Source organism: Monodon monoceros, unplaced genomic scaffold (assembly GCF_005190385.1).
Source record: "Monodon monoceros isolate NGI ecotype Baffin Bay Population unplaced genomic scaffold, NGI_Narwhal_1 Super_Scaffold_14, whole genome shotgun sequence".
Taxonomy (NCBI): Eukaryota; Metazoa; Chordata; class Mammalia; order Artiodactyla; family Monodontidae; genus Monodon; species Monodon monoceros.
The window spans coordinates 42,860,631-42,886,867 of record NW_021703770.1 but is presented as its reverse complement, the minus strand read 5'-3'; the positions used below and the strand labels follow the sequence as shown (position 1 = coordinate 42,886,867).

The following is a 26,237-nucleotide window of genomic DNA, read 5'->3' as shown; positions in this document are numbered from 1 at the left end:
ACATTGCTGCAAATGTCAGTATTTCATTCTTTTATATGGCTGAGTAATGTAGTACTGTGTGTATATATATATATGTATATATATATACACACACACACACATCTTCTTAAGCCAGTTGTCTGTTAATGGGCATTTGGGTTGCTTCCATGAATTAGTTATTGGAGACAGTGCTGCCATGAATATTGGGATGCATACATCTCTTTGAATTAGTGTTTTTGTTTTTTCTGGATATATATCCAGGAGTGTAATTACTGGATCATATGGTGTTCTATTTTTAGTTTTTTAAGGAACCTCCATACTGTTTTCTATAGTGGCTACACCAATTTACATTCCCACGTGCAGTGTATGATAGTTCTCTTTTCTCCACATCCTCTCTAACATTTGTTATTTGAAGACTTATTGATGATAACCATTCTGACAGGTGTGAGGTGATACCTCCTTGGGGTTTTGATTTGCATTTCTCTAATAATTAGTGATGTTGAGCATCTTTTTATATGTTTTTAACCATCTGTGTGTCTTCTTTGGAGAAATGTCTGTTTAGATATTCTGCCCATTTTTTGATTGGATTGTTTGTTTTTTTGATATTGAGCTTCATGAGCTGTTTGTATATTTTGGATATGAACCCCTTGTCAGTTGCATCATTTGAAAATATTTTCGCCCATTCCATAAGTTGTCCTTATGTTTTGTTCTGGTTTTCTTTGCTCTGAAAAAGCTTTTAAGTTTAATTAAGTCCCATTTGTCTATTTTTGCTTTTATTTCTTTTGACTTAGGAAACTGTACCAGGAAAATATTGCTATGATTTATGTCAAAGAATGTTTCATCTACACTCTCTTCTAGGAATTTTATGGTTTCATGTCTTACATTTAGGTCTTTAAACCATTTTGAGTTTATTTTTGTATGTAGTGTGAAGAAATGTACTAATTTCATTGCTTTACATGTAGTTGTCCAGTTTTCCCAGGACCACTTATTGAAGAGACTGTTTTTCCTTCATTGTATATTCTTGCCTCTTTTTTCATAGATTAATTGGCCACATGTGAGTTTATTTCTGCACTCTCTATTCTGTTACATTGATATATGTCTCTGTTTCTGTACCAATACCACACCATTTTGATTATTATAGCTTTGTAGTATAGTCTGAAGTCTGGGACAGTTATATCTTCAGCTTTGTTCTTTTTTCTCAGGATTGCTTTGTCTTTGGGTGTTTTGTGGTTTCATATAAACTTTAGGGTTATTTGTTGCAGTTCTGTGAAAAATGTCCTGGTTATTTTGATAGGGATTGCATTAAATCTGTAGATTGTTTTGGATCATATGGTCATTTTAACAATATTAATCCTTCTAATCTAAGAGCATGGGATATCTTTCCAATTCTTTGAATTATCTTCAATTTCCTTCATCAACTTTTTATAGTTTTCAGAGTATAGGTATTTCACCTCCTTGGTTGAATTTATTCCTAGTGTTTTTTTGATGTGATTATAAATGGAATTTTTTTTACTTTATCTTTCTGTTAGTTCACTATTAGTGTATAGAAACAGAATAGATTTCTGTATATTAATTTTTATCCTGCTACCTTGCTGAATTCATTTATTAGTTCTAATAGTTTTTGTGTGGAGACTTTACGGTTCTTTAGATAGAGTACAATGTCATCTGCAAATAGTGACAGTTTTACCTCTTTCCTTCCAATCTGAATTCCTTTTATTTCTTTTTCCTGTCTGATTGCTGTAGCTAGGACTTGCAGTACCATGTTAAATAGAAGCAGTGTGAGCGGGCATCTTTGTCTTTTTCCTAAATTTAGTGGGAAGGCTTTCAAGCTTTCAGCATTGAGTATTATGTTAGCTGTGGGTTTGTCATAAATGGCCTTTATTATGTTGAGACATGTTCCCTCTGTACCTACTTTGATGAGGTACATGAATCATCATGAATGATGTTGAATTTTGTCAGATGCTTTTCCTGTGTCTATAGAGATGATCATGTGGTTTTTGTTTTTCCTTTTGTTAATGTGGTCTATCACACTGATTGATTTATCATTATATAATGCCCTTCTTTGTCTTTTGTTATAGCCTTTGTTTTAAAGTCTATTTTGTCTGATATAAGTATTGCTATCCCCACTTTCTTGTCATTTCCATATCTTTTTCCATCCTCTCACTTCAAGTCTCTGTGTATCTTTCTTCCTGAAGTGAGTATTTTGTTGGCAGCATAATGGAGGGTCTTGTTTTTTTATTCAATCAACCACTCTGTGTCTTTTGACTGGATCATTTAGTCCATTGACATTTAAAGTAATTGTTGATAAGTATGTACTTACTGTCATTTTATTCCTTTTTTCCAGTTGTTTTTGCAGCTCTTCTTTGTTCATTTCTTGTTTTTGAGTTTCTCATTGTGGTTTAATGACTTTCTTTTGTCATATTCTTGAGGTCCTTTCTTTTTGGTTTTTGTGTACCTATCGTAGGTTACCATGAGTTCCCCATAATTATACCTACTTGCTTTAAACTGATAATCATTTGGTTCAAACACATTCTAAACACATTTTGTTTGTTTTTCAATATACCTACTAGCTTATCTAAGTGATCTTCAATCCTTACTAAAAATTTGCCTTTCCTGTTGGAATTTTCCCTTTCCTATAGATTCTTCCTTCTTTACCAGTTAGAGAAGACCCTTCAAAATTTCTTTTATGGTATATTTAATATTGATGATTTTTTTTTAGTTTTTGCTTGTCTGAGAAATTCTTTATTTCTCCTTCTATTCTAAGTGATGATCTTGCTAGGTAGAGTATCCTAGGTTGCAGGTTTTTCCCTTTCAGGACTTTGAATGTCACTCTCTTCTGACCTGCAAATTTTCTACAGAGAAATCAGCTGATAGCCTTATCGGGGCTCCCTTGTAACTGACTCTTTGTTTTTCTCTTGCTGCCTTTAGAATTCTCTTTGTAACTTTTGCCATTTTAATTATATGTCTTGGTGTGTTCTTTGTGTTCATCTTGTTTAGGACCCTCTGTGCTTCCTGTACCTAGATATCTGTTCCTTCTTTAGTTTTGGGAAGTTTTCAGCCATAATTTATTCAGATACATTTTTGATCCCTTTTTCTCTCTCTTCTCCTTCTGGGACCCCTATTATGTGTATATTGGCACTTTTTATATTACTTCATAGGTCTCATATATTGCTTTTATTTTTTCTTTTTCATTTGTCTTTCTGTCTGCTGTTCTGATTGGGTGATGTCCATTATTTCATCTTCCAGATCACTTATTTATTCTTCTGTGTCATTTAGTTGGCTATTCATTACTTCTAGAGTGTCTTTTTATCTCAGAAATTGAATTGTGTATTTTCGATTGGGTCTTCTTTATAGTTTACAGTTCCTTGTTAAAATGGTCTGAGTTTACTCTTTTTTTTCTTTTAAACTAAATTAAATTTATTTATTTTTAAACAGCATGTTTAAAAATTGTGGTGTTGAAGGAGTGTTTTTATGTGGGAGCATCCCTGTGTAGACACTTTGTGTCCACTGTCTTTTGTGTAAGGGCTGGTTTTGATATGGATGCCAGCCACATATTTCCTCAGGGTGTGCTGGCTGCTATCCCTTTTAGAGAGGGTGTGTTTGGTGTTGGAGTATCTAAAACCTGTGCAGAGTGTGAGGCAGGACTTCCTCTCTGCTCCGTGGCTGTCTCTGCCCTGTCAGGGGTGGGGTTTGCTCCCAAGTTGCTGGAGTAGAAGCCTTGAGGGTCAGGCTGGAGCTGGCTCTCTTCCCTTTAAGTGTGTGTTTTTCCTTCTCCCTGTACTGAAACCTTTGCCTCAAAGAAGTGGAGTGCTGAAGTAAGTGGGACTCATGCACTTATAGTGGTCTGATATGCTGCCTGTGTGTGCGTCTGCAGCTCCCCTCATCAACATGTTAAAGTCACATATTTTCCCCTGCTGTGGTTATCTCAGATCTAGTGCAAGTTTGTGGTTAAGATTGCATATGACAGGAGAATTCACTAGGCTAGGACTTGGGGTAGGGGCATTGTGGTTAGAGGAATTGAAGTGGCTGAGCTGCTGGTAGGGGTTTGGACTTCTTCTGGGGCACTCTTTGGGTAAGTAGCAATGCTGGCTGCTGCTGTCCCACCTGGACCACACCTCAGGCCCCCAGGCAATCTCTGTGTTGCTAGATCAGGTCTTTTCTCAGGACGTGGCTGCCCTAGGAGCCAGGCCCTATACCAAGCTCAGAGCCTGTACCAATGCTGTGGCATGGAGTGAGTGGGCTGGGATATTCGCCTAACTCAGATTGGGGAGTGTGGTGAGGCATCAGCTGCTAGGGCAGACTTCTCTCTGCCCTGTCTGTTGGCAAGCCAGCACACACACCCTCTTTGTGAGTGGAGTCTAGGCTTCTCCAGCCTTTCTATCTGTCCCAATGGTTCTCCCAGCAGCCAAAGGAAGATAAGATGTGCTTATCTCCTCCACATCAGACCCAGAATGGGGACACCCAGTCTGTGGCTTGATCCCCTGACTCCCCAGGGCAAGAGTCTGCCTATGCAGTCTTTCTTTTCTTCTTAAATCCTTCCCAGGGGCACAGCTCCCAACCAGACAATATTTTTCCCATCCTACCCAGTTACAGGGGACTATTTCTTGAATCCTTTGTTGTATAAGAGTTCTTCTGCCAGTTTCCAATTAGTTTTCTTATGAGAATTTTTCCACATGTAGGTGTATTTTTGGTGTGTTTATGGGGGGCAGGTGAGCTCCATGTCATCTTATTCTGCCATCTTTATCCTCCTCCCTGAAATATTTATTTTGAAAGATGGCTTTCCTTCTTTTTTAAAACAACCATGCCATTAACCAATAACCATTTCAGAAAAATATTGATTTCTCTAAGCAAATATAAGGCTTTGCATTTATGTCTATTATATTTCAACTTACTACCTTGGGATCAATATATATTCCATACCTTTAATTTTAATTGTAACATCCAATATAATATTTATTCTAACCAACTGAAAAATGTGTTAACCATGCCTTTACCTCTGTCTAAATTATTTAAAAATAATTAGATAATGACAGGAATATTTACATGGAAGTTTCCATAGGAGACTGCCCTTGTGTTTAAATTCTTACCTTTGAAGAGAGCATACCTTTCTAAAATGTCTCCCAGAAGAAACAATAACATTTCACTTAATTTCTCAAAAATTACTGACCTAGAGAAGTTTATAATGATATGCTTTTGGGAACAGCTATTGTTTTTTTTTTTTGCTAACATCCTTACTGGAGTATAATTGCTTTACAATGGTGTGTTACTTTCTGCTTTATAACAAAGTGAATCAGCTTTACATATACACATAACCCCATATCTCCTCCCTCCTACATCTCCCTCCCATCCTCCCTATCCCACCCCTCTAGGTGGTCACAAAGCACTATGCTGATCTCCCTGTGCTATGCGGCTGCTTCCCACTAGCTATCTATTTTACATTTGGTAGTGTACATATGTCAATGCTACTCTCTCACTTCATCCCAGCTTACCCTTCCCCCTCCCCTTGTCCTCAAGTCCATTCTCTAAGTCTGCATCTTTATTCCTGTCCTGCCCCTAGGTTTTCAGAAATATATTTGTTTGTTTTTTAAGATTCCATACATAGGTGTTAGCATACAGTACTTGTTTTACTCTTGCTGACTTACTTCACTCTGTATGACAGACTCTAGGTGCACCCAACTGTCTTCAAATAACTCAATTTCGTTACTTTTTATGGCTAAGTAATATTCCACTGTATATATGTGCCACACCTTCTTTATCCATTCATCTGTCAATGGACACTTAGGTTGCTTCCATACCCTGGCTATTGTGAATAGTGCTGCAATGAACATTGTGAACTTTTTCAATTATGGTATTCTCAGGGTATATGCCCAGTAGTGGGATTGCTGGGTCGTATGGTAGTTCTATTTTTAGTTTTTGAAGGAACCTCCATACTGTTCTCCACAGTGGCTGTATCAAATTACATTCCCACAAACAGTGCAAGATGGTTCCCTCTTCTCCACACCCTCTCCAGCATTTATTGTTTGTAGATCTTTTGATGATGGCCATTCCGACTGGTGTGAGGTGATACCTCATTGAAGTTTTGATTTGCATTTCTCTAATGGTTAGTGATGGTGAGCATCCTTTCATCTGTTTACCATCTGTATGTCTTCTCTGGAGAAATGTCTGTTTAGGTCTTCTGACCACTTTTGGATTTGGTTTTTTGTTTCTTGATATTGAGCTGCATGAGCTGCTTATAAATTTTGGAGATTAATCATTTGTCAGTTGCTTCATTTGTAAATATTTTTCCCATTCTGAGGGTTGTCTTTTCATCCTGTTTATGGTTTCCTTTGCTGTGCAAAAGCTTCTAAGTTTCATTAAGTCCCATTTGTTTATTTTACTTTTTATTTCCATTTCTCTAGGAGGTGGGTCAAAAAGGATCTTGCTGTGATTTATGTCACAGCAAGAGTGTTCTACCTATCTTTTCCTCTAAGAATTTTATAGTGTCTGGCCTTACGTTTAGGTCTTTAATCCATTTTGAGTTTATTTTTCTGTATGGTGTTAAGGAGTGTTCTAATTTCATTCTTTTACATGTAGCTGTCAGGTGTTCCAGCACCACTTATTGAAGAGGCTATCTCTTCTCCATTGTGTATTTTTGCCTCCTTTATCAAATATAAGATGACCATATGTGCATGGGTTAATCTCTGGTCTTTCTACCCTGTTCCATTGATCTATATTTCTGTTTTTGGGCTAGTACCATACTGTCTTGATTACTGTAGCCTTGTAGTATAATCTGAGGTCTGAGGTCTGATTCCTCCAGCTCCTTTCTGAAGATTGCTTTCGCTATTCAGGGTCTTTTCCATACAAATTTGTTTCCATACAAATTGTGAAGTTTTTTGTTCTAGTTCTGTTAAAAATGCCATTGGTAGTTTGGTAGGGATTGCATTGAATCTGTAGATTGCTTTGGGTAGTATACTCGTTTTCACAATGTTGATTCTTCCAATCCAAGAACATGGTATATCTCTCCATCTGTTTGTATCATCTTTAATTTCTTTCATCAGTTTCTTACAGTTTTCTGAATACAGGTCTTTTGTCTCCTTAAGTAGGTTTATTCCTAGGTATATTCTTTTTGTTGCAATGGTAAATGAGAGTGTTTCCTTAATTTCTCTTTCAGATTTTTCATCTTTAGTGTATAGGAATGCAAGAGATTTCTGTGCATTAATTTTGTGTCCTCCTACTTTACCATGTTCATTGATTAGCTCTAGTAGTTTTCTGGTAGCATCTTTAGGATTCTCTAGGTATATTATCATGTCATCTGCAAACAGTGACCCCTTTACTTATTCTTTTCCAGTTTGGATTCCTTTTATTTCTTTTTCTTCTCTGATTACTGTGGCTAAAACTTCCAAAAGTATGTTGAATAATAGTGGTGAGTCTGGACAACCTTCTTTGTTTCTGATCTTAGAGGAAATGGTTTCAGTTTCTCACCATTGAGAAGGTTGCTGGCAGTAGGTTCGTCATATATGGTCTTTATTATGTTGCCATAAGTTCCCTCTATGCGTACTTTCTTCAGGGTTTTTTTTATCATAAATGGGTGTTGAATTTTGTCAAAAGCTTTCTCTGCATCTATTGAGATGCTCATATGCTTTTTCTACTTCATTTTGTTAGTATGGTGTATCACATTGATTAATTTGCGTGTACTGAAGAATCCTTGCATTCTTGGGATAAACCCCATTTGATCATGGTGTATGATCCTTTTAATGTGCTCTTGGATTCTATTTGCTAGTATTTTGTTGAGGGTTTTTGCATCTATGTTCATCAGTGATATTGGCATGTAGTTTTCTTTCTTTGTGGCATCTTTGTCTGGCTTTGGTATCCGGGTGGTGGTGGCCTTGTAGAATGAGTTTGGGAGTGTTCCTCCCTCTGCTATATTTTGGAAGAGTGTAAGAAGGATAGGTGTTAGCTCTTCTCTAAATGTTTGATAGAATTCGCCTCTGAAGCCATCTGGTCCTGGGCTTTGGTTTCTTGCAAGATTTTGAATCACAGTCTCAATTTCACTGCTTGTGATTGGTCTGTTTATATTTTCTATTTCTTCCTGGTACAGTTTCGGAAGGTTGTGCTTTTCTAAGAATTTGTCTATTTCTTCCAGGTTGTCCATTTCATTGCCATATAGTCACATGTAGTAATCTCTCATGATCCTTTGTATTTCTGCAGTGTCAGTTGTTACTTCTCCTTTTTCATTTGTAATTCTATTGATTTGAGTCTTCTCCCTTTTTTTCTTGATAAGTCTGGCTAATGGTTTATCAATTTTGTTTATCTTCTCAAAGAACCAGCTTTTAGTTTTATGATCTTTGCTGTCATTTTTTTTCATTTATTTCTGATCTGATCATAAAGATTTCTTTCCTTCTGCTAACTTTAGGGTAATTTTTTTCTTTTTCTCTAATTGTTATAGGTGTAAGGTTATGGGATTTTTTGTTTTGTTTTTTTGTTTTTTTTCACGGTACGCAGGCCTCTCACTGTTGTGGCCTCTCCCATTGTGGAGCACAGGCTCCGGACATGCAGGCTCATCGGCCATGTCTCACGGGCCCAGCCGCTCCACAGCATGTGGGATCTTCCCGGACCGTGGCATGAACCCGTGTTCCCTGCATCGGCAGGCAGACTCTCAACCACTGCACCACCAGCGAAGTCCAAGTTTATGTTTTTTATTTGAGATGTTTCTTGTTTCTTGTGGTAGGAATGTATAGCTATAAACTTCCCTCTTAGAACTGCTTTTGCTGCATCCCATAGGTTTTGGATCGTGTTTTCATTGTCATTTGTTTCTAATTATTTTTTGATTTCCTCTTTGATTTCTTCAGTGATCTCTTGGTTATTTAGTAGTGCATTTTTTATCCTCCATGTGTTTGTATTTTTTACAGGTTATTTTCTGTAATTGGCATCTAGTCTCATAGCGTTATGTTTGGAAAAGATACTTGATACGATTTTAAATTTCTTAAATTTACCAAGGCTTGATTTCTGACCCAAGATATGATCTTTCCTGGAGAATGTTCCATGAGCACTTGAGAAGAAAGTGTATTCTGTTGTTTTTGGATGGAATGTCCTTTAAATATTAATTAAGTCCGTCTTGTTTAATGTATCATTTAAAGCTTGTGTTTCCTTATTTATTTTCATTTTGGATGATCTGTCCATTGGTGAAAGTGGGGTGTTAAAGTCCTGTAAGATGATTGTGTTACTGTCAATTTCCCCTTTTATGGCTGTTAGCATTTGCCTTATGTATTAAGGTGTGCCCGTGTTGGGTGCATAAATATTTACAATTGTTATCTCTTCTTCTTGGATTGATCCCTTGATCGTTATGTAGTGTCCTTCTTTGTCTCTTGTAATAGTCTTTATTTTAAAGTCTATTTTGACTGATAAGAGACGTGCTATTCCAGCTTTGTTTTGATTTCCATTTGCATGGAATATCTTTTTCCATCTCCTCATTTTCAGTCTGTATGTGTCCCTAGATCTGAAATGGGTTTCTTGTAGACAACATACATATGGGTCTTGTTTTTGTATCCATTCAACCAGTCTATGTCTTTCGGTTGGAGCATTTAATCCATTTACATTTAAGGTAGTTATCGATATGTATGTTCCTGTTACAATTTTCTTAAGTGCTTTGGGTTTGTTATTGTCAGTCTTTTCCTTCTCTTGTGTGTCCTGCCTTGAGAAGTTCCTTTAGCATTTGTTGTAAAGCTGGTTTTGTGGTGCTGAATTCTCTTAGCTTTTGCTTGTCTGTAAAGGTTTTAATTTCTCCATCGAATCTGAATGAGATCCTTTCTGGGTAGAGTAATCTTGGTTGTTAGTTTTTCCCTTTTATCACTTTAAATATGTGTTGCCACTCCCTTCTTGCTTGCAAAGTTTCTACTGAAAGATCAGCTGTTTACCTTATGGGGATTCCCTTGTGTGTTATTTGTTGTTTTTCCCTTGCTGTTTTAATATTTTTTCTTTGTATTTAATTTTTGTTAGTTTGATTAATACATGTGTTAGCATGCTTCTCCTTGGATTTATCCTGTGTGGGACTCTCTGCGCTTCCTGGACTTGATTGACTATTTCCTTTCCCATATTAGGGAAATTTTCAACTATAATCTCTTTAAATATCTTGTCAGTCCCTTAGTTTCTCTCTTTTTCTTCTGCGAGCCCTATAATTTGAATGTTGTTGCATTTAATATTGTTCCAGAGTTCTGTGAGACTGTCCTCACATCTTTTCTTTTTTCTTTATTCTGTTATGAGGTATTTATTTCCACTATTTTATCTTCCAGTTCACTTATACGTTCTTCTTCCTCAGTTATTCTGCTATTGATTTCTTTTAGAGAATTTTTAATTTCATTTATTGTGCTTTTCATCATTGTTTGTTTGCTCTTTAGTTCTTCTAGGTCCTTGTTAAATGTTTCTTATATTTTCTCCATTCTACGTCCAAGATTTTGGACCATCTTTACTATCATTACTCTGAATTCTTTTTCAGGTAGACTGCTTATTTCCTCTTCATTTGTTTGGTGTGGTGGGTTTTTACCTTGCTCCCCATCTGCTGTGTGTTTCTCTGTCTTTTCATTTTGCTTAATCTACTATGTTTGGGTTTTCATAGGGTGCAGGTTTGTAGTTCCTATTGTTTTTGGTGTCTGCTGCCAGTTTCTAAGATTGGTTCATTGGGTTCTGTAGGCTTCCTGGTGGACGGGACTGGTGCCTTTGTTCTGGTGGATGAGGCTGGATCTTGTCTTTCTGGTGGGCAGGACCACGTCTGGTGATGTGTTTTGGTTTGTCTGTTACCTTATTATAATTTTAGGCAACCTCTCTGCTAATGGCTGAGTTTGTGTTCCTGTCTTGCTAGTTGTGTGATATAGGGTGCCCAGCACTGTAGCTTGCTGGTCGTTGGGTGGAGCTGGGTCTTAGCATTGAGATGGAGATATCTTGGAGAGCTTTTGCCGTTTGATATTATGTGGAGCCAGGAGGTCTCTGGTGGACCAGTATCCTGAACTCAACTCTCCCACCTCAGGGGCACAGGCCTGACACCCTGGCGGGGCACAAAGACCCTGTCAGCCCCACAGCTCAGAAGAGAGACAGAAAGAAAAAAGAGAGAAAGAAAGAAAGAAAGAGAGTTATTAAAAAATAAAAAATATTAAAAATGAGAAAATGAAAAAGTAATAAAAAAAGGAAAGAAACAAAGAAAGAAGAGAGAAACCAAACCAAAAAACAAATTCACCAATGATAACAAGCACTAAAATCTATACTAAAAAAAAATAAAAATAAAAGGACAGACAGAACCCTAGGACAAGTGGTAAAATCAAAGCTATACAAGCAAAATCACACAAAGAAGCAAACACATACATACTCATAAAAAGAGAAAGAGGAAGGCTTCCCTGGTGGCGCAGTGGCTGAGAGTCCGCCTGCTGATGCAGGGCCATGGGTTCGTGCCCCAGTCCGGAAAGATCCCACATGCCACGGAGCGGCTGGGCCCGTGAGCCATGGCCACTGAGCCTGCGCCTCTGGAACCTGTGCTCCGCAACGGGAGAGGCCAAACAGTGAGAGGCCCGTGTACCCCAAAAAAAAAAAAAAAAAGAAAAATGAGAAAGAGGAAAAATATGTATATATATCTAAAAAAAAAAGGAAGAGTGCAACCTAATCAACAAACAAATCTACCAATGATAATAAAGTCTAGATACCAAAAAAGATAAACCTAAAACCAGAAAAAATTTAGAGATGGAAAGAAAACCCCAAGTCTACAGTTGCTCCCAAAGTCCACTGCCTTAATTTTGGGGTGACTCATTGTCTATTCAGGTATTCCAGAGATGCAGGGTACATCACATTAACTGTGGAGATTTCATCCACTGCTCCTGAGGCTGCTGGGAGAGATTTCCCTTTCTCTTCTTTGTTCGAACAGCTCCTGGTGTTCAGCTTTGGATTTGGCCCCGTCTCTGTGTGGAGGTCGCCTGAGGGCATCTGTTCTTCACTCAGAGAGGATGGGGTTAAAGGAGCCTCTGATTAAGGGGCTCTGGCTCACTCAGGCTGGGGTGGGAAGGAGGGGTATGGACTGTGGGGTGAACCTGTGGTCTCAGAGGCTGGCGTGATGTTGCAAGAGCCTGAGGCATGCCATGTGTTCTCCCAAGGAAATTGTCCCTGGATCATGGGACCCTGGCAGTGGCAGGCTGCACAAGCTCCTGGGAGGGGAGGTGTGGATAGTGACCTGTGCTTGCACCCAGGCTTCTTGGTGGCTGCAGCAGAAGCTTTAGCATTTCATATCCATCTCTGGGGTCTGCACTGATAGCCGCGGCTCGCACTCCAGAGATAGTCTCTGGAACTCATTTAGTCCGTGCTCTGAATCCCCTCTCCTCACGCACCCTGAAACAATGGTCTCTTCCTTCTTAGGCAGCTTCAGACTTCTTCCCGGAATCCGTCCCAGCTAGCTGTGGTGCACTAGCCCCCTTCAGGCTGTGTTCACACAGCCAACCCCAGTCCTCTCCCTGGGATCTGACCTCCGAAGCTGGAGCCTCAGCTCCCAGCCCCCACCCGCCCCGGTGGGTGAGCAGACAAGTTTCTCAGGCTGGTGAGTGTTGGTCGGCACTGATCTTCTGTGCGGGAATCTCTCCATTTTGCCCTCTGCACCCCTATTGCTGTGCTCTCCTCTGTGGCTCCAAAGCTTCTCCCCCACCCCCAACTCTGCCCATGAAGGGGCTTCCTAGTGTGTGGAAACTTTTCCTCCTTCACAGCTCCCTCCCAGAGGTGTAGGTCCCATCCCTATTCTTTTGTCTCTGTTTTTTCTTTTGCCCTACCCAGGTACATGGGGAGTTTTTTGCATTTTGGGAAGTCTGAAGTCTTCTGCCAGTGTTCAGTAGGTGTTGTGTAGGAGTTGTTCCACATGTACATGTACTTTTGATGTATTTGTGTGGAGGAAGGTGGTCTCCACGTCTTACTCCTCTGCCATCTTGAAGGTCTCTCAGGAACAACTTTTTATTGAAGCAGTTGTGTATGTAAATCCAGCTTCATTTTTTCCCTATTTTTTGTAAGATAAGAAGAATAATGGTAACCCTCCAGGATTTTTTCTTTTTTAATGAAAGTATATTGACACTTTAGTTAGTCTCATCTGAAAATTTGTCAGTTTTATCCATTTGTTTTACTCATTTATTGTGTAAATCTTCAGTTGATATTTTGTTTTATCATTACCTAAAGGCAAACAAGTATTTATTTCAATATTTTTACTTTTCAGAATATTTTTCTCAGCATTTGGGCGAGTATGAGAATGTACTAACAGCACTTGAAGATTTAAATCTTTCCATCCTGAAGGCAATGGGAAAAACAAAAAAAGTAAGGAAATTGGATTATTATCTATAAAATATCTTTCTCTTGAAAATCATAACTAGTTCCTAATGTATCATGGAAGTACAGATTTGTTTTAATCACTGATAATTTATTTTTTTGATATAAATGAGCTTTTTTATTCATTCACAATACAATTACAAAAAACTTACCAGATTCTAGATACTGTGCTTCATGCTAAGGATACAAAGAGCTGTTCAAATGGCTCTTATTCTGATGGGGAGATAAGTGTGTAAACAAGTGATTACAACATAGCACAACAGAGAGAATTACAAGATAGAATACCTTATTCGTGCTGCAGGAGATGACATCTAAGCAATTTGAATTAAAAGAAATAGTTATAGCTAGGCCAAGGAGAACCAGATACAAGTAACATCAGGTACAAATGCCCTCTTTCAGGAGGGACACAGGGCATTCTAGGAATTGAAGATGTCCAATAAGGCTAAAATGCAGAAAATCCAAGAGTGGCAATGTGTGAGGTAAAACTGGTGTTGTAGGGAGGGGTCACATCTTTCACAATGTTGCTGGTAAACCTAAAGATTTAGACTTGTATCCTTAATGCAAATAAATTAGCCATTTTAAGCAGAGGTATGAAAACTCATGTAGTCTTTGAAAAGACTGTGTAAGAATTAGCTTGGGATTAGGGTGGAGAATGTGGAAGAACAGAATTAAGAAGATGAGTAGGAGGCTAGTTTACTAATCCAGCTGAGAGATGTTGGTAGTTTGGCAGTACTGGCAGAACAAATGGAGAAACGTAAGTGAATTGCACATATATTTGAGATCCCGTCAATAGAATTTGGAGAAGGATTGAATATGCGGACTGGGAGGGAAGGAATTGTCAAGAATGAATCTTAGTTTTCAGTTTGTGTTCCTGGACAGTGGCACTATCTAGACAAAGAATGCTAAAAGAGGGCCAAGTTTAATGAGATAAGATCATAAGTTATTTTTTAGACACATTGGGTCTAAACTACATTTGAGACATCTAAGGAAAGTCAAATAAGCCATTGGATACATAGGTCTAGACCTGAGAAATGAAGTCTAGACTGGAGGTATACAATATGTGAACTGTTAGTGCTTAGGCAAAGAACTTGAGTGATATGTCATCTGAAGAGAGACTATAAAGTAAAGAGAGGAGGGAACCTAACACTGAGCTTTAAGGAACTTCAGCTTTGATGGTGAGTAGAGGGGAAAGAGCTAGCAAGCGTGTCTGAGATGGAATGGGAAGAAAGGTGGGAAGAAAGACAGGAGAGTATAGTGTCCAGAGTTGAAGAAGAGAGTTTCATAAAGTAGGAGGTGGACAATAGTGTTGACTTCTATGAAGAGGTCAAGAGAGATGAGAATTAAGATTTCCACTCTCAGTAAGTGAAAAAAGACATTTTAGCACATAGAGTGCATAACAAGAAATTTTAAAAATTAAAGAATATACAGAATTTCTGGATAAAAACACCACAGATTAATACATACAAGTAGTTCAGCTTGATCTTGAAGCTCCATGAAAAAGACTGAAATTAGATATTTTAATGGGGAAATTTATAGCAGCAAAATTTGGAAACTGAAAAGCAAATGGACAACCAATAGTTGATAGAAGACCTGAGATATTTGACTGCTTGGCCTGGACTGAGCTAAAGGAGAAAACCACCAACTTGATTTGTAGAAAGGCTCAGGAATTGGTGTCACTAGTTGCCACTGGGAAACAAGGGGAATAGTAAGGCTAAAACAAGGTGACCTATTAGAAATCTGAGTAGGAAGCAGTTAGATTCCCCCGATCCCCTGTTCTTCTCTACCCAGCTAAGCAACTGTGTCTTTATCAATCCAGGTAGAAAACATACCCTTGTTCTCTGAAAAGGTAAAAGAGAGCCCTGAGGTGGCGTCAGTCATAGCTGAGGGATTAAATAAAAGTTTATATACTGCATGAAAAGACATCCAGCTCTTTTCCGTAACTTAACTCCGAGTGTGGCATCCAGACATATATCCTCCTGGCAGAAAGGAAGAGGTTGTCTCTGAGAAGTCTAACCAATACAAGAGAAAAGACCTATGAATCCTCCAGTGATGGAGCTTGGCCTGATCTCTCCTCCCATTGCGTAATCAGCTTGTTTGGACCCCATTCTTAAATATGCAGTCAGCCAAGTGCCATCAAGCTTCTTACAGGAAACAAAGAGACCAAAACAAACTGAAAAAGAAGAAAGAGGGAGGGAGAGACTAAGACAGCGTTCTATGCAGGAAGATGAAAACTTCAAGGTAATGTCCTCAACCTCTTCCAAGAGATAAGAGAAGATATAGCATCCATGAAGCAAGAATAGTATGACAAACAGTGGGCAACCAGAAAATAAGAAAGTGCTTTTGGAAATTTAAACAAGAGAGCAGAAATAAAGACTTAACAGAATTTTGGAAAATAAAGTTTAAAAAGTCTGCCAAAAAGTAAAGCAAAATAGTAGATGAAAAAATGGAATATCAGTCTAGTATCTCCTATATCCAAACAACAAATTTCAGAAAAAGAAAACAGGAAAAAGAAATCTAAATACATTTTCTCTTGACCTCTTCAGGAACATTTGGAAACTGTATAAAATTTTATCCCTTGGGACCTTCTCTCCAGAAATGGTAATTCTTAAAACCTCTGCTTGATATGGCTGGCTTCTCTTTGTTTAGATCTTATCTTAAATACAATGTTCTCATAAAGGTCTTCTCTGATCGTCTTATCTAAGAGAGGCTGTCTTTTTAGAGTAACTCATTTGTTCCTTGCTGGCAATTATCAGCATGAGTAACTATATATTTTTTTGTTTATTTGCTGTCTATAAGGAGGGAGAAAGGCAGTGTCTTTTTTGAATACCCAGAGTCTAGCAATTGAAATGAACCTGACAATTAAAATGAACTCAATAAAAATTTATTGATTGGCTAAATAATTGATGAAATAGATATTCATACAGCTCCAAAGGCTAAATAATTTTGTGCCTAAAAGAAAAATTGTTCCTAAGTTCATTTAGGAAGCTTTCAAATTTCTACTTAATCAAGGATAAGCTCTTTGATTTAAAAAAAAAAAGAAAGAAAATCAGAAATAGTCAAAAATAAAATTAGAAAGGTTACTTGCATGATATCTCAAAATGAGTGAAACACAGGAGTTTTGACATTTTTCAAACCACTGTTAAACTGACATTTTCTCCATACTGTCTAGCACAAAGAACGCTTCTGACTGAGAAATCCAGTATTTCTCTTTTGAGAGCCCTTATATATTTTTACCCAGATGAAAAGTCCTGTCTCAGTAGGAAGGGCTGACTGTTCTAGGTTTTTAAGAGAAATAAAATGCAAGCCATTTGTGGTCTATCTTCACTGGCAATACATTTGTCTGCGGTGTGAGAGAATGGACAAAATGGGTTCCAGCTGCTTAACTTAAATTCCAGGAGGTAACTCAGGACAGATATAATCTGTTAACATTATTTTCCCTTCCTCCTCCTCCTCCTTTAACCCGAGCCCTTTGATAGATCCTTAAAGAGTTACCTGTATTATTTTACTTTGCTTATTTTTCTGGAACAAGCACCACAGGTCAAGTTTCAAATGGTCTTGAAAGCCTTGAAGGTAGCTAAAACCAGAACTTCCTGAATTTGAATTACACACACACACACACACACACACACACACACACACACACACGCGCAAATTGGATTTGTCAATTTGTTTTTCTTCTTTCTATAATGGGGTGATAAGTAACGTATACCATCAGTATGTGATGTGCTTGTAATCTCAAAGCACATGTAGAATTCTGATGCTTAAGCTAAAATTTAAATGGGGTATCCTTAAGGCTTATTAGTAAGGCTTAAAAGGAGATTATCATAAGCTAAAATGAAGGATGATGTTCTTAAAAAAATTATTTAGGGTGTGATGGTCACGTTGCTGAATGAAGCTGCATCTATATAAAAAATGCATCTATATACTATTTAGTTTTCTCCTAAAAGTTATTTTTCAAATAAGCACATCCTCCAATACATCAATGATTTTAAGAAAAAATAGACTTGAGTCCTAGCATTGCTGAGCATCTGTCTCTCCCTTGCTTCTTATATCTGCCTTTGGGATCCAAGTTGTTTCTCTCCCTGGCATCTGTAGATGTCTTCATTTCAACCTTTCTATCTCTCCTCTGTCCCTATTTCCTTATATTTAGCATCTGCGCCTCCCAGGGCTCCATAATTCTTTCACTAGTTAAAAATTATGATCATTTCATTTATGAGAAGTCTTATTATAAAGAAAAGAAGAAATAACAATAGGTCTCAGAATTCCTATCTGGGTAAAACATCATTAATTACTATTTTTATATTGGATTTATCCTTATAAATTTCCCTTATTTCAGGCAAAGTATAAGCGCTGAAATACTACCATGTATGGAATAGTGAAACCCTCTTAAGCTCATGGAAGAAACACCCTCTTAGGCTTATAGAAGTCAGGCACTTTCATTCTTCATTATAGTTTCATTACAATCCTTTTAAGTATTCATTAAAAATAAAATGAAAAATATACTCTTAGACTTCAGAGCAACCATAGGAAAACATTTTCCAAAAAGCTTATTTGACATCCCATTTGCTCTTTAAAATGATCTTTAGTGTAATGAGTTTAGGGAATGGGAGACAGAGACTCAGGGCATGGGAAATAGGAGAGAAATGTCTTGAGGTTGCAAATTTGGCTCTATAGCAGAGAAGCCCTCTGTCAGGCCTAAGCCTTAGAATCTCTTTCAAACTTGGCCAGACTTTTGCCCAGCCTGACAAAGGGGAATCCCAGGTCCTTGGAAAGCCTGCTTCATCAAGTCATGGATGACAGAGTCTGCTAGGAGACCCAGGTCTCCTGAAGGAGTCTGAAGTATTTGCTGACTTATAGAGTGAGAATCCTGGGCAGAGGAACTTGCCATCTCTGTCTGGGGAAGGAGGGAGCAGAACTGAGATCACCTGACCCAGCTTATGTGAGTATAACTTTTGGGGTAATTTAAAGGTGAGATTACGGGTAGGGTACAGACCATGGGATGGGTGATTAGTTCAGGCAAAGAACATCAACAAGGTGGTAGTTAGGAAGGTAAGGGACAGAAGCTCACAGTGAAGTCAGAGCAGGCTCAGAACTTGGATTGGCACCCACTTGGCAACCGTATCATTAGTTTTTTCTATTGCCGCAGCCCTGCCAAATTACCTGACCACTGACTTACTTCCCTGAGCCAAGTTACCAAAGCCCAATGTGTCTTCTTTCCTATTAGTTTAAGGCTAGAGTAGCTTTGACCAAAAAGGGAATGAGAATTAACAATAAGTTCCAGCTAACATTTACATAGTGCCTTAGAGTTTTCAACATCCTTTAATACACATTATTTCATTTATTTTTTGTAACATCCTAGTGAGGAATGTTAGGCAAATGAAAATAGACTTATTTCAAAAATGTGGAAACTGAGTCACAAAGTGCTTAGCTGATTTATTAATAAAATAAATTTAGTGAGATTTAAGCCAAGTGATTTTCATTTGAAATTTTTTGAGGTTTATGTGACTCCATATTGAACATATTACAAACATGTAATTCTAAGTTGTATCATGGCACAAAAAATTTCTGTTGTTAGATAAATTTGCTCTTTGAAACGATTAAACTCTTCAGAATTTGGCTGTGGATCAGCAAAGGCTGGAGACTTCCAGCTTCTCTGATAAAGTTACTTTCAATTTTGAAAGTGAACAAATAGGTGTCCAGAGCCTAGGGTAATATATGAAGAAAGTATGTAAGAAATTATAGACAGAAGTAGATGATAAATGCTAAAATAATTAAATGCTAAAATCAAAAGATGAATGGTACATATGCAACATTCTAGACAAGGAAGTTCATACATTTTAAAATACATAGTCTAATGTCATCAGAGAAATAGATGGAGCTTTAATTGGAAAACAAGGGAAGTTACATGCCATATTTAGCTTTTTACTTGGAGAATAAATATATCCAAAAGAAAAGCTAATATACCTGAGACCAATAAGCAAAAATATTGGTGGTCCTCTGAGCTATGGGTAGATTTATAAAGGATCCAATAGCATCCAAGTAGAAGTCCAACTGATTTTTTTCCAAATAGCCACCTAACTATTTCAACGCTTTTCATTCTTTATCTACTCACTTAAAATACCACATTTACCATTTGCTGTATACATATTTATACTTGAGTCTGTGTCCAAGCTAAATGTCCTGTTCCACTGATAAAACTGTATATTCTAATTTTATTAACACATTGAATTCTTGCTTGAATACTTGGGTATATTTGGAAATGTGAAAGTACAAGTCTACCCTGGTTGTTCTTCTTCACCAAAGAATTGTCTTTTTTTGGTTTGTTTTGCCATTATATAAGTTTTATATTGTTTTTTCCAATTCTAAGGAAAAATTCCATGAGAATTTTTATTGGATTTGCATTCCTTTTGTAAAGTGATTTTGAGAGATTGTCATCTTATGCCTTCCTATGCAGGTACATACATATTTCTTCATTTATCCAAGCTTCCTTTTAGGTCTCATTAAAGTTTTTGATACTTCATATAGTTTCAAAACATGTCTTGTTCAGTCAACTTATAGATATTCTATATTTTTGTCACTTTTATAAATGGTCTGCCTCTCCATATTCCTACCTTTATATTGGTGGTATATTGGAAAATGATTGATTTTTTGGTATATAAATTTGGTAACTAGGTTAGCTACTATCTTGAGTAGCTGCTCCATCTGGGACAATCTATTTATCTTCATTAACTGATATTACAGGCTTGAACACTGAGTTCCATTGCCACTTAGTGAAAGGACCAACCTATCTCATCTGTCTTCCAGAGAAATCTAACCAGTCGCTACATTGTCTTGAGCTTTCTGGCTCACTGTATCCCATTTTTCTAATCTGAACTTTAAAGCTTCACTTTATGCCTATTGTTATTATGTAAAGTTTCAAAATCTTCTTCAGTGCCACAGCGCCATAATAAGTTGTGACTCTACATTTAAAATCTTATATCTTAGTGGAACAAGATAATTTCCCTGATTATAAAATAAAGCTTTAAAATGGTTTCACAAAATACTACAAATACAAACTTGTAGAAACCATAAATAGATTCTTTATATTTTTATTGGAAGAGGAAAAACAAATAATAAAACCATGAACAAATAACATATTTAATTAACTGCTAATGCATTAATACAGGCTATGAATAAACTTGATGTTCAAAAACAATAGTCAGATAAAACTTCAGTGGGTGGAGGTGAGACTTAAGCAAGAAGGTGAGAATGGGCAGGACTTTAATAGAGAAAGAAGCTAGAAGAGCCTGCAGGTCTTTGACCTTTTAAGTAGGCAGTTTTGGAGCCTGGTTCTGCCAAAGCCCTTCATTCATGTCCACAAGAGGCTATGGTTTATCAGTGGATAGGGTCTGGTTACGGTGACTGCAGTTTGTTATGTTTTACCTTATTTACTGTTTCCTGAATGAGTGTGTAAACAGCAAGCAGTGATCTTGCATATAATCTTGAGTTGAGAGGACTTGAAAAAAACAACTCAACAAATTCCTAGAACTGTGACAGTTAGAGGCTCCAGGTAAATCTCTGGTGTAACCCAACGCCATAGGGATCCTTATAAATAATCCTTTCTTTTTCATGATCATTTTTTATTTTTAGACAATCCTACCAATCCTTTCAACTCTACTCCCTTTCCTTCACCAAACCAGAAAAAAGATATGGTGAGAAATTATTGTATTTTGTGTCATGTACTTCTTATAGTTTTGGAGCCATTTATTTCCTTCATGGGACTCTTTTAAAATTTATCTTTATTAAATCGCTGACTGGAACACTTATGTTCTTAATAGAAGTTGGGAGTTAATTTTCGACCTAGCGAAGTAATGAGTACAAAGTATACTACTTTATTTAAACAGAACAGGAAGTTTACTTAAGGATATATCTCTGAACTACAGTTGCCTTCATGAAGTAATAGCCTTATTTCTGAGGAACTGATCTTTGAAATGTTCAAAGCTAGATAAGGTAAAGAGAAATTAATACAAATATTTTTAGGGGATACACAGCTCAGCATGTGATTCCTTCTGCCATGAGAGTAAAATTTGATATGACTCATTTCTTTTGCCTAAAGTGTAAAAGTGCAGAGGGAGAGATTAACACTTGGTCTGTGTTGTATTTCTCAGATCCAACAGGCATCAGTTATTATCATGTTGAAGTTGTTCTTTTCCTTTCTTGTTTGCTATTGCATACAAAAAATGCTAAATGTTATTTGAAGAATATTTACTTTTTCCATAGTCCTTATCTGAATAGTATATTCAAAAACAAAATAAATATGCAGTACATTATACCTGTGCTTCCTGTGTGGCTACAAGGTAATAAAGCTCATGGCCACATAGTGTTGTATGATGTCCCCTTTGGAATGATTTATTTAGTGATCTGACAGTTGTGTACTAGCACATGGCCTGTAGCTCTAATGGCCCTATAGGGCTGTAGCATGGTCTGAGATCCCTGGTGTGGTTCAAAAGTGACACACTCTTAGAGTTTCTTTGAACTTGGACAGTATTCAGTTTGAAATTCTGTTATAGATCATATTCACTTTTCAAGACATTCACTAGCCCTGTAAGTGGCTTGACTTCTGACAGTATGGGAAGGAGTTTGTTTTCATTAATTTTACACATATGTGTCTGAATACTAGCTGTGTGTTTTACTCTGTGAGATTGAATGTCTATTCAGGCAACCTCTTAGCTTTTCTTTTTAAACCAGAATAACAATAATAAAGCTAACATTTATTGAGCAATTACAACTTACCAAAGACTATGCCAACACTTTTAGTTTAGTATCTTATTTAATTCTAATATTTTATTAGGTAGGTTCTGTTTCCTATAGTGAATAAAGAAACTGAAGAAAAAAGTGTTAGGTCATACAGCTAAGATGTAGACAGTAATCTCAAAACTGATGCCCTATGAATTTCTTCATAGCTTTTTTGGCTTGAATCTACCATGGTTTCTAGTCAATTTCTTGAAAAGATGACAAAAAAACATGATTGGTTAGAGAGAAAAGAAAAAATATTTTAGGACTTGTTAGTTATAACAGTTATCTACTGCTGTGTAACACATTTTTTCCCTAAATTACCAGTTATTTCACGCAGTTTTTGAGGGTCAGGAATTCAGGAGTTGCTTAACTGGGTGATTCTGACTCAGAACTTATAGTCAAGATTTGAGTAGAGATTGCAGTCATCTGCAGGAGCTTGAGGAACTGCTTCTGAACATCTGTTGGCATATTCAGAGGGAATAGAGAGTCAGTCATGTAGCTTTAGTTCCTCATCATGTGAGCCTCTCCTTAGTGCAGCTCATATGACATGGCAGCTGGCTTTCTCCAGAGCAAGACCCAAAAAGAGGAAAAGACAAAGTCAGTCAGGCAAAGAGACATACAGAGAGAGATTAAGATGAGAGAGAGACTATGATTATAATATAACCTTGGCAGTAACATCCTATCACTTCTACCACATTCTGTTCATTAGAAGCAAGTCATTAAATCTAACCCTCCTCAAGGGGAGGAGAATTAAACTCCACTTATTCAAGGGAAAGGCATCATAGAGTATGTGTACATATCTTTAAAACCACTGTAATAGTTAACTTTTAACTGTGCTTGTGTGTGTGTGTGTTGAGATGGAGTGGTGAAAGGGAATCTTTACCTGGTTTTTTTCTCTATTAATATTTGCCTCCATTAAAAGAAACCAAATAGATTTTTTAAAACCAACATACATGTCCATTCCTCGTCTTAGTTGAGTATTAATAATGCTGAAAGATAGTGAGAATCAATTATGTTTTTAGAACTGTGCCTCAAGCCACATATACAAATGTATGTATGATGAAATAGGTATCAAAAGAGCCAAAACATGCATAACAAGAGAGGAAATACATGCTTATGTGTTTGAATTAATATTAAAGATGACTAGTCTAAAATAAGCTTTTAAGGAAGTACTTCATAAGTACCAGCTTTCAAAGAGTGTTTCAGTTTTTTTTAATAACTGAAAATCCATGACTTTTAGGAATGACTCCATTCAGTCACTCATTCAGCAGAAATGCTGTGCTAGGAAGTAGAAAGGAATCTAAGTTTTACCACACAATGTCCTCAAGAGGCTTACCATAGAGTAGAATGGGTAATGCAGGACTGTCGTAATGCAAAACTTTGAACAGATTTGATAAGAATGGTTCAAACCACGTGGTAAGAATAGAAAATAAGAATGCATCTCTTTGTCCAGCTAATCTGGAAAGTTACCAAGGAGTAAATGGCATTTCAGCTGAACTTCAAAGAACAGAAATCTCTGTCTATAGGTAGAGATTGCTGGAGTAATAGTGGGAATGGAATTCACTTTCAGGAAAACAAATAACATAAGCACATGTGTGAGAAACAGTGTATTTTCATGGAAATACAGGGAATCATGCATGTTTGAAGCATAAGGCTATTTTGGTTGCTAGTGGGTGTTCAGGCTGAAAGGCAAACTGGTTGGAAATTTAGTTTAATTGTTAAGCAGTGGAGGGACATTGAAAATTTAACTGAGGGAATATTCAGTACAGTGGAGGTCAATTAAGAGAGCTCTTACTTCTCTCATATATATTTATTTGGTTTCCCAGCTGTAACCTCTAAATTCAGGATAATGTTTACTCCAGTTATAGTATTGATTTTTCTTCTTTTAAAGAAAAGTTACTGTGTCCATTCTGCCATTTTGTGCATATTTAGGTGAATTTAGGTGATTTTTATGAATTCTACAAATTTTTCAACAAGAATTACATATCCACACAGAAAAAATATAATGCAACTATTTTTAAAAATAACTATTTTTAAAAAGTGTTATTCTTGATCTGATTATTTTTTTCGTTGTTAACAGTCAAAATGAATTAAGACAAGGTTGCCAGCACTGTTTTCCTATTTGGATATATTTTTGTGTGCTCCAAAAGTAGTGGATAAAGACCAAGAATTTTTGGCTTACAACAGCAAACAGTTATGCAAAATGTTCAGAAAATATTTATGTGAGGATTTTTCTTTCTTTTCTCAGGAATATCAAAATATGTAAGTGATCATTCTTTCTTCCTCACGTGGTCATATCATTTTTCTGTATTATTCTGAAAATCAGTATCTCAATTACATGAAATGTGGGTAGGTGAGGGAGTAACTCACAGGTATTATCTCTATTAAAGCAGAGAAATGCATTTTGACTTGCCTTATGATTCAGTCAAATATGGGCAATAACAACAATCTTATTGTAGTAAACATGTGTTAGCATCATGACTTCTATCTTAAGAAAAACATTATATCACTAAATATCACACCTATCAAATTTTCTTTGTAATATATACAATATTTAAAATGACATTATAACAATAAAAATATATTTTAAATGAAAAAAAATCACCCATATGACTAACACTCAAATGAAAGGGTTAATTTCAAATTTGTGTCCCCTTCAGTTCTTTGTCACCTTCCACTCTTTCTTTTATCCCCTGTGGTAGAATCAATCACCTAGTCCCAATGATTTAATCTGTTTAATATTGTTCACATCCTCCTCTCTCAACCCACTGTCTGGACCATGGTCGGCAGAGTTGCCATGATTCTAACTGGAATTATTTGCCACAGACACCAAATTCATTATTCTGCTCCCAATGTTGTCTTTAGGTCATGCTCCATCCTGCAGGATGAGAAATCTTTCTAAAAAATAAGACTTTCCCTCATTTGCCTAAAACTTTGCAATGGCTCTCCACTGCTCTCAGGAAAAAATCCAGACTCTTTGCCCAGGGCACACAAGACTTGGCCCTCTTGTCCATCTGGCACTGTTATTCATCTTTCCAGTCCCACCTTTGGCCAGTCCTATGTGATTTCTGTCCCAACCATACTCAGCCATTTACTATCTTGAAGTATCTTATAGTGCTAGGGCTAGTTAAGCCACTCAGTAACATTTTTTGAAATATATTAGATCACAGGAAAGGCTGTGCTGCAGGTCACTGCTGATCTTGTATCAGGTGGAAGGGAAGAGGGGATCAGTGACTGCAATACAGTTCTTGTCAAGCTGAGCGGCAAAGTGACTGTTCATTCCAAGGAACCAGGGAAAACGTGACGAGGGAGCAGATTCACAAAATTTCCACCAAAAATTGTTTCTAAAATTTGGAATGTTTAGCTGCCCAGGGCAGCAACATACTGTTTCTGAATTTACCAAAATGTGAAGTGAGAACTGCCTGTCTCTAGCCTGCCTGTGTTCCATTGGTGCCAGAGACATTCAGGGCTCCCTGGCAAGGGGCCAGAGACATTTTGTAGCCAGCTGGAGAGGACTGAAAAAAAGAAAAGGATTAGCAGTTTTAATTTTAGTGCTCATACAGTTTGTATTTTATAAAGGATGCCTTTTTTTTTAATTAAGTCAACATCAAGTTTTCTCATGGTTGGATTTTTTTCCTTAGTCCATTATGTTGAACTTGCCTTTAAAGCAGTTTTTTCTATGACACATCTTCAGTTCATGATCTTCTGTTCTGACATTTGAGAGCTATAACCAAGATTATAATGTGGCAGAACAGGGTAGGGGCAGGTGAGTAATATTTTTAGAGTTTCTTAGAAACAGAAGCCTCATTTTCATGCTGATAAAGAGCAAGGAGGAAAAAGAGACGTATAGCATAAATTTCCTATAAAATACATTGATAACATATTTAGTTGTATGTTTCTTAACAGTTCTAAACACTTTTTTCCCACATAAATATTTTTAATAATGATGAAGCAAAATGAGCTTGTTTCTGGGAGAATTTCAGTCTGGTGAATGCATAGAAGTGCATGTATATCCCTGAGTGACAGGCCAAACTGCTACTTATGGGTAGAGACACACATGAGTATGTGCAGGTACAAATGTCTGTCAATAACAGAATTACCAAAATCCAACAGAAATTAATTCATAACAATATAGGAGAATAACTGAAAAGGAAGCACAACTCTTA

At 37.0% G+C, this 26,237-nt stretch overlaps 1 protein-coding gene across 1 annotated transcript in view; it reads left to right on the top strand.

Moving 5' to 3' along the window:
* NECAB1 (N-terminal EF-hand calcium binding protein 1) overlaps positions 1-26,237 on the top strand; it is a 284,871-nt gene that overhangs the window by 165,290 nt on the left and 93,344 nt on the right. Inside the window, exon 5 of the mRNA XM_029223075.1 lies at positions 13,187-13,284. Coding sequence (XP_029078908.1) covers positions 13,187-13,284 — 98 coding nt within the window. The remainder of the gene's footprint in view (positions 1-13,186; positions 13,285-26,237) is intronic.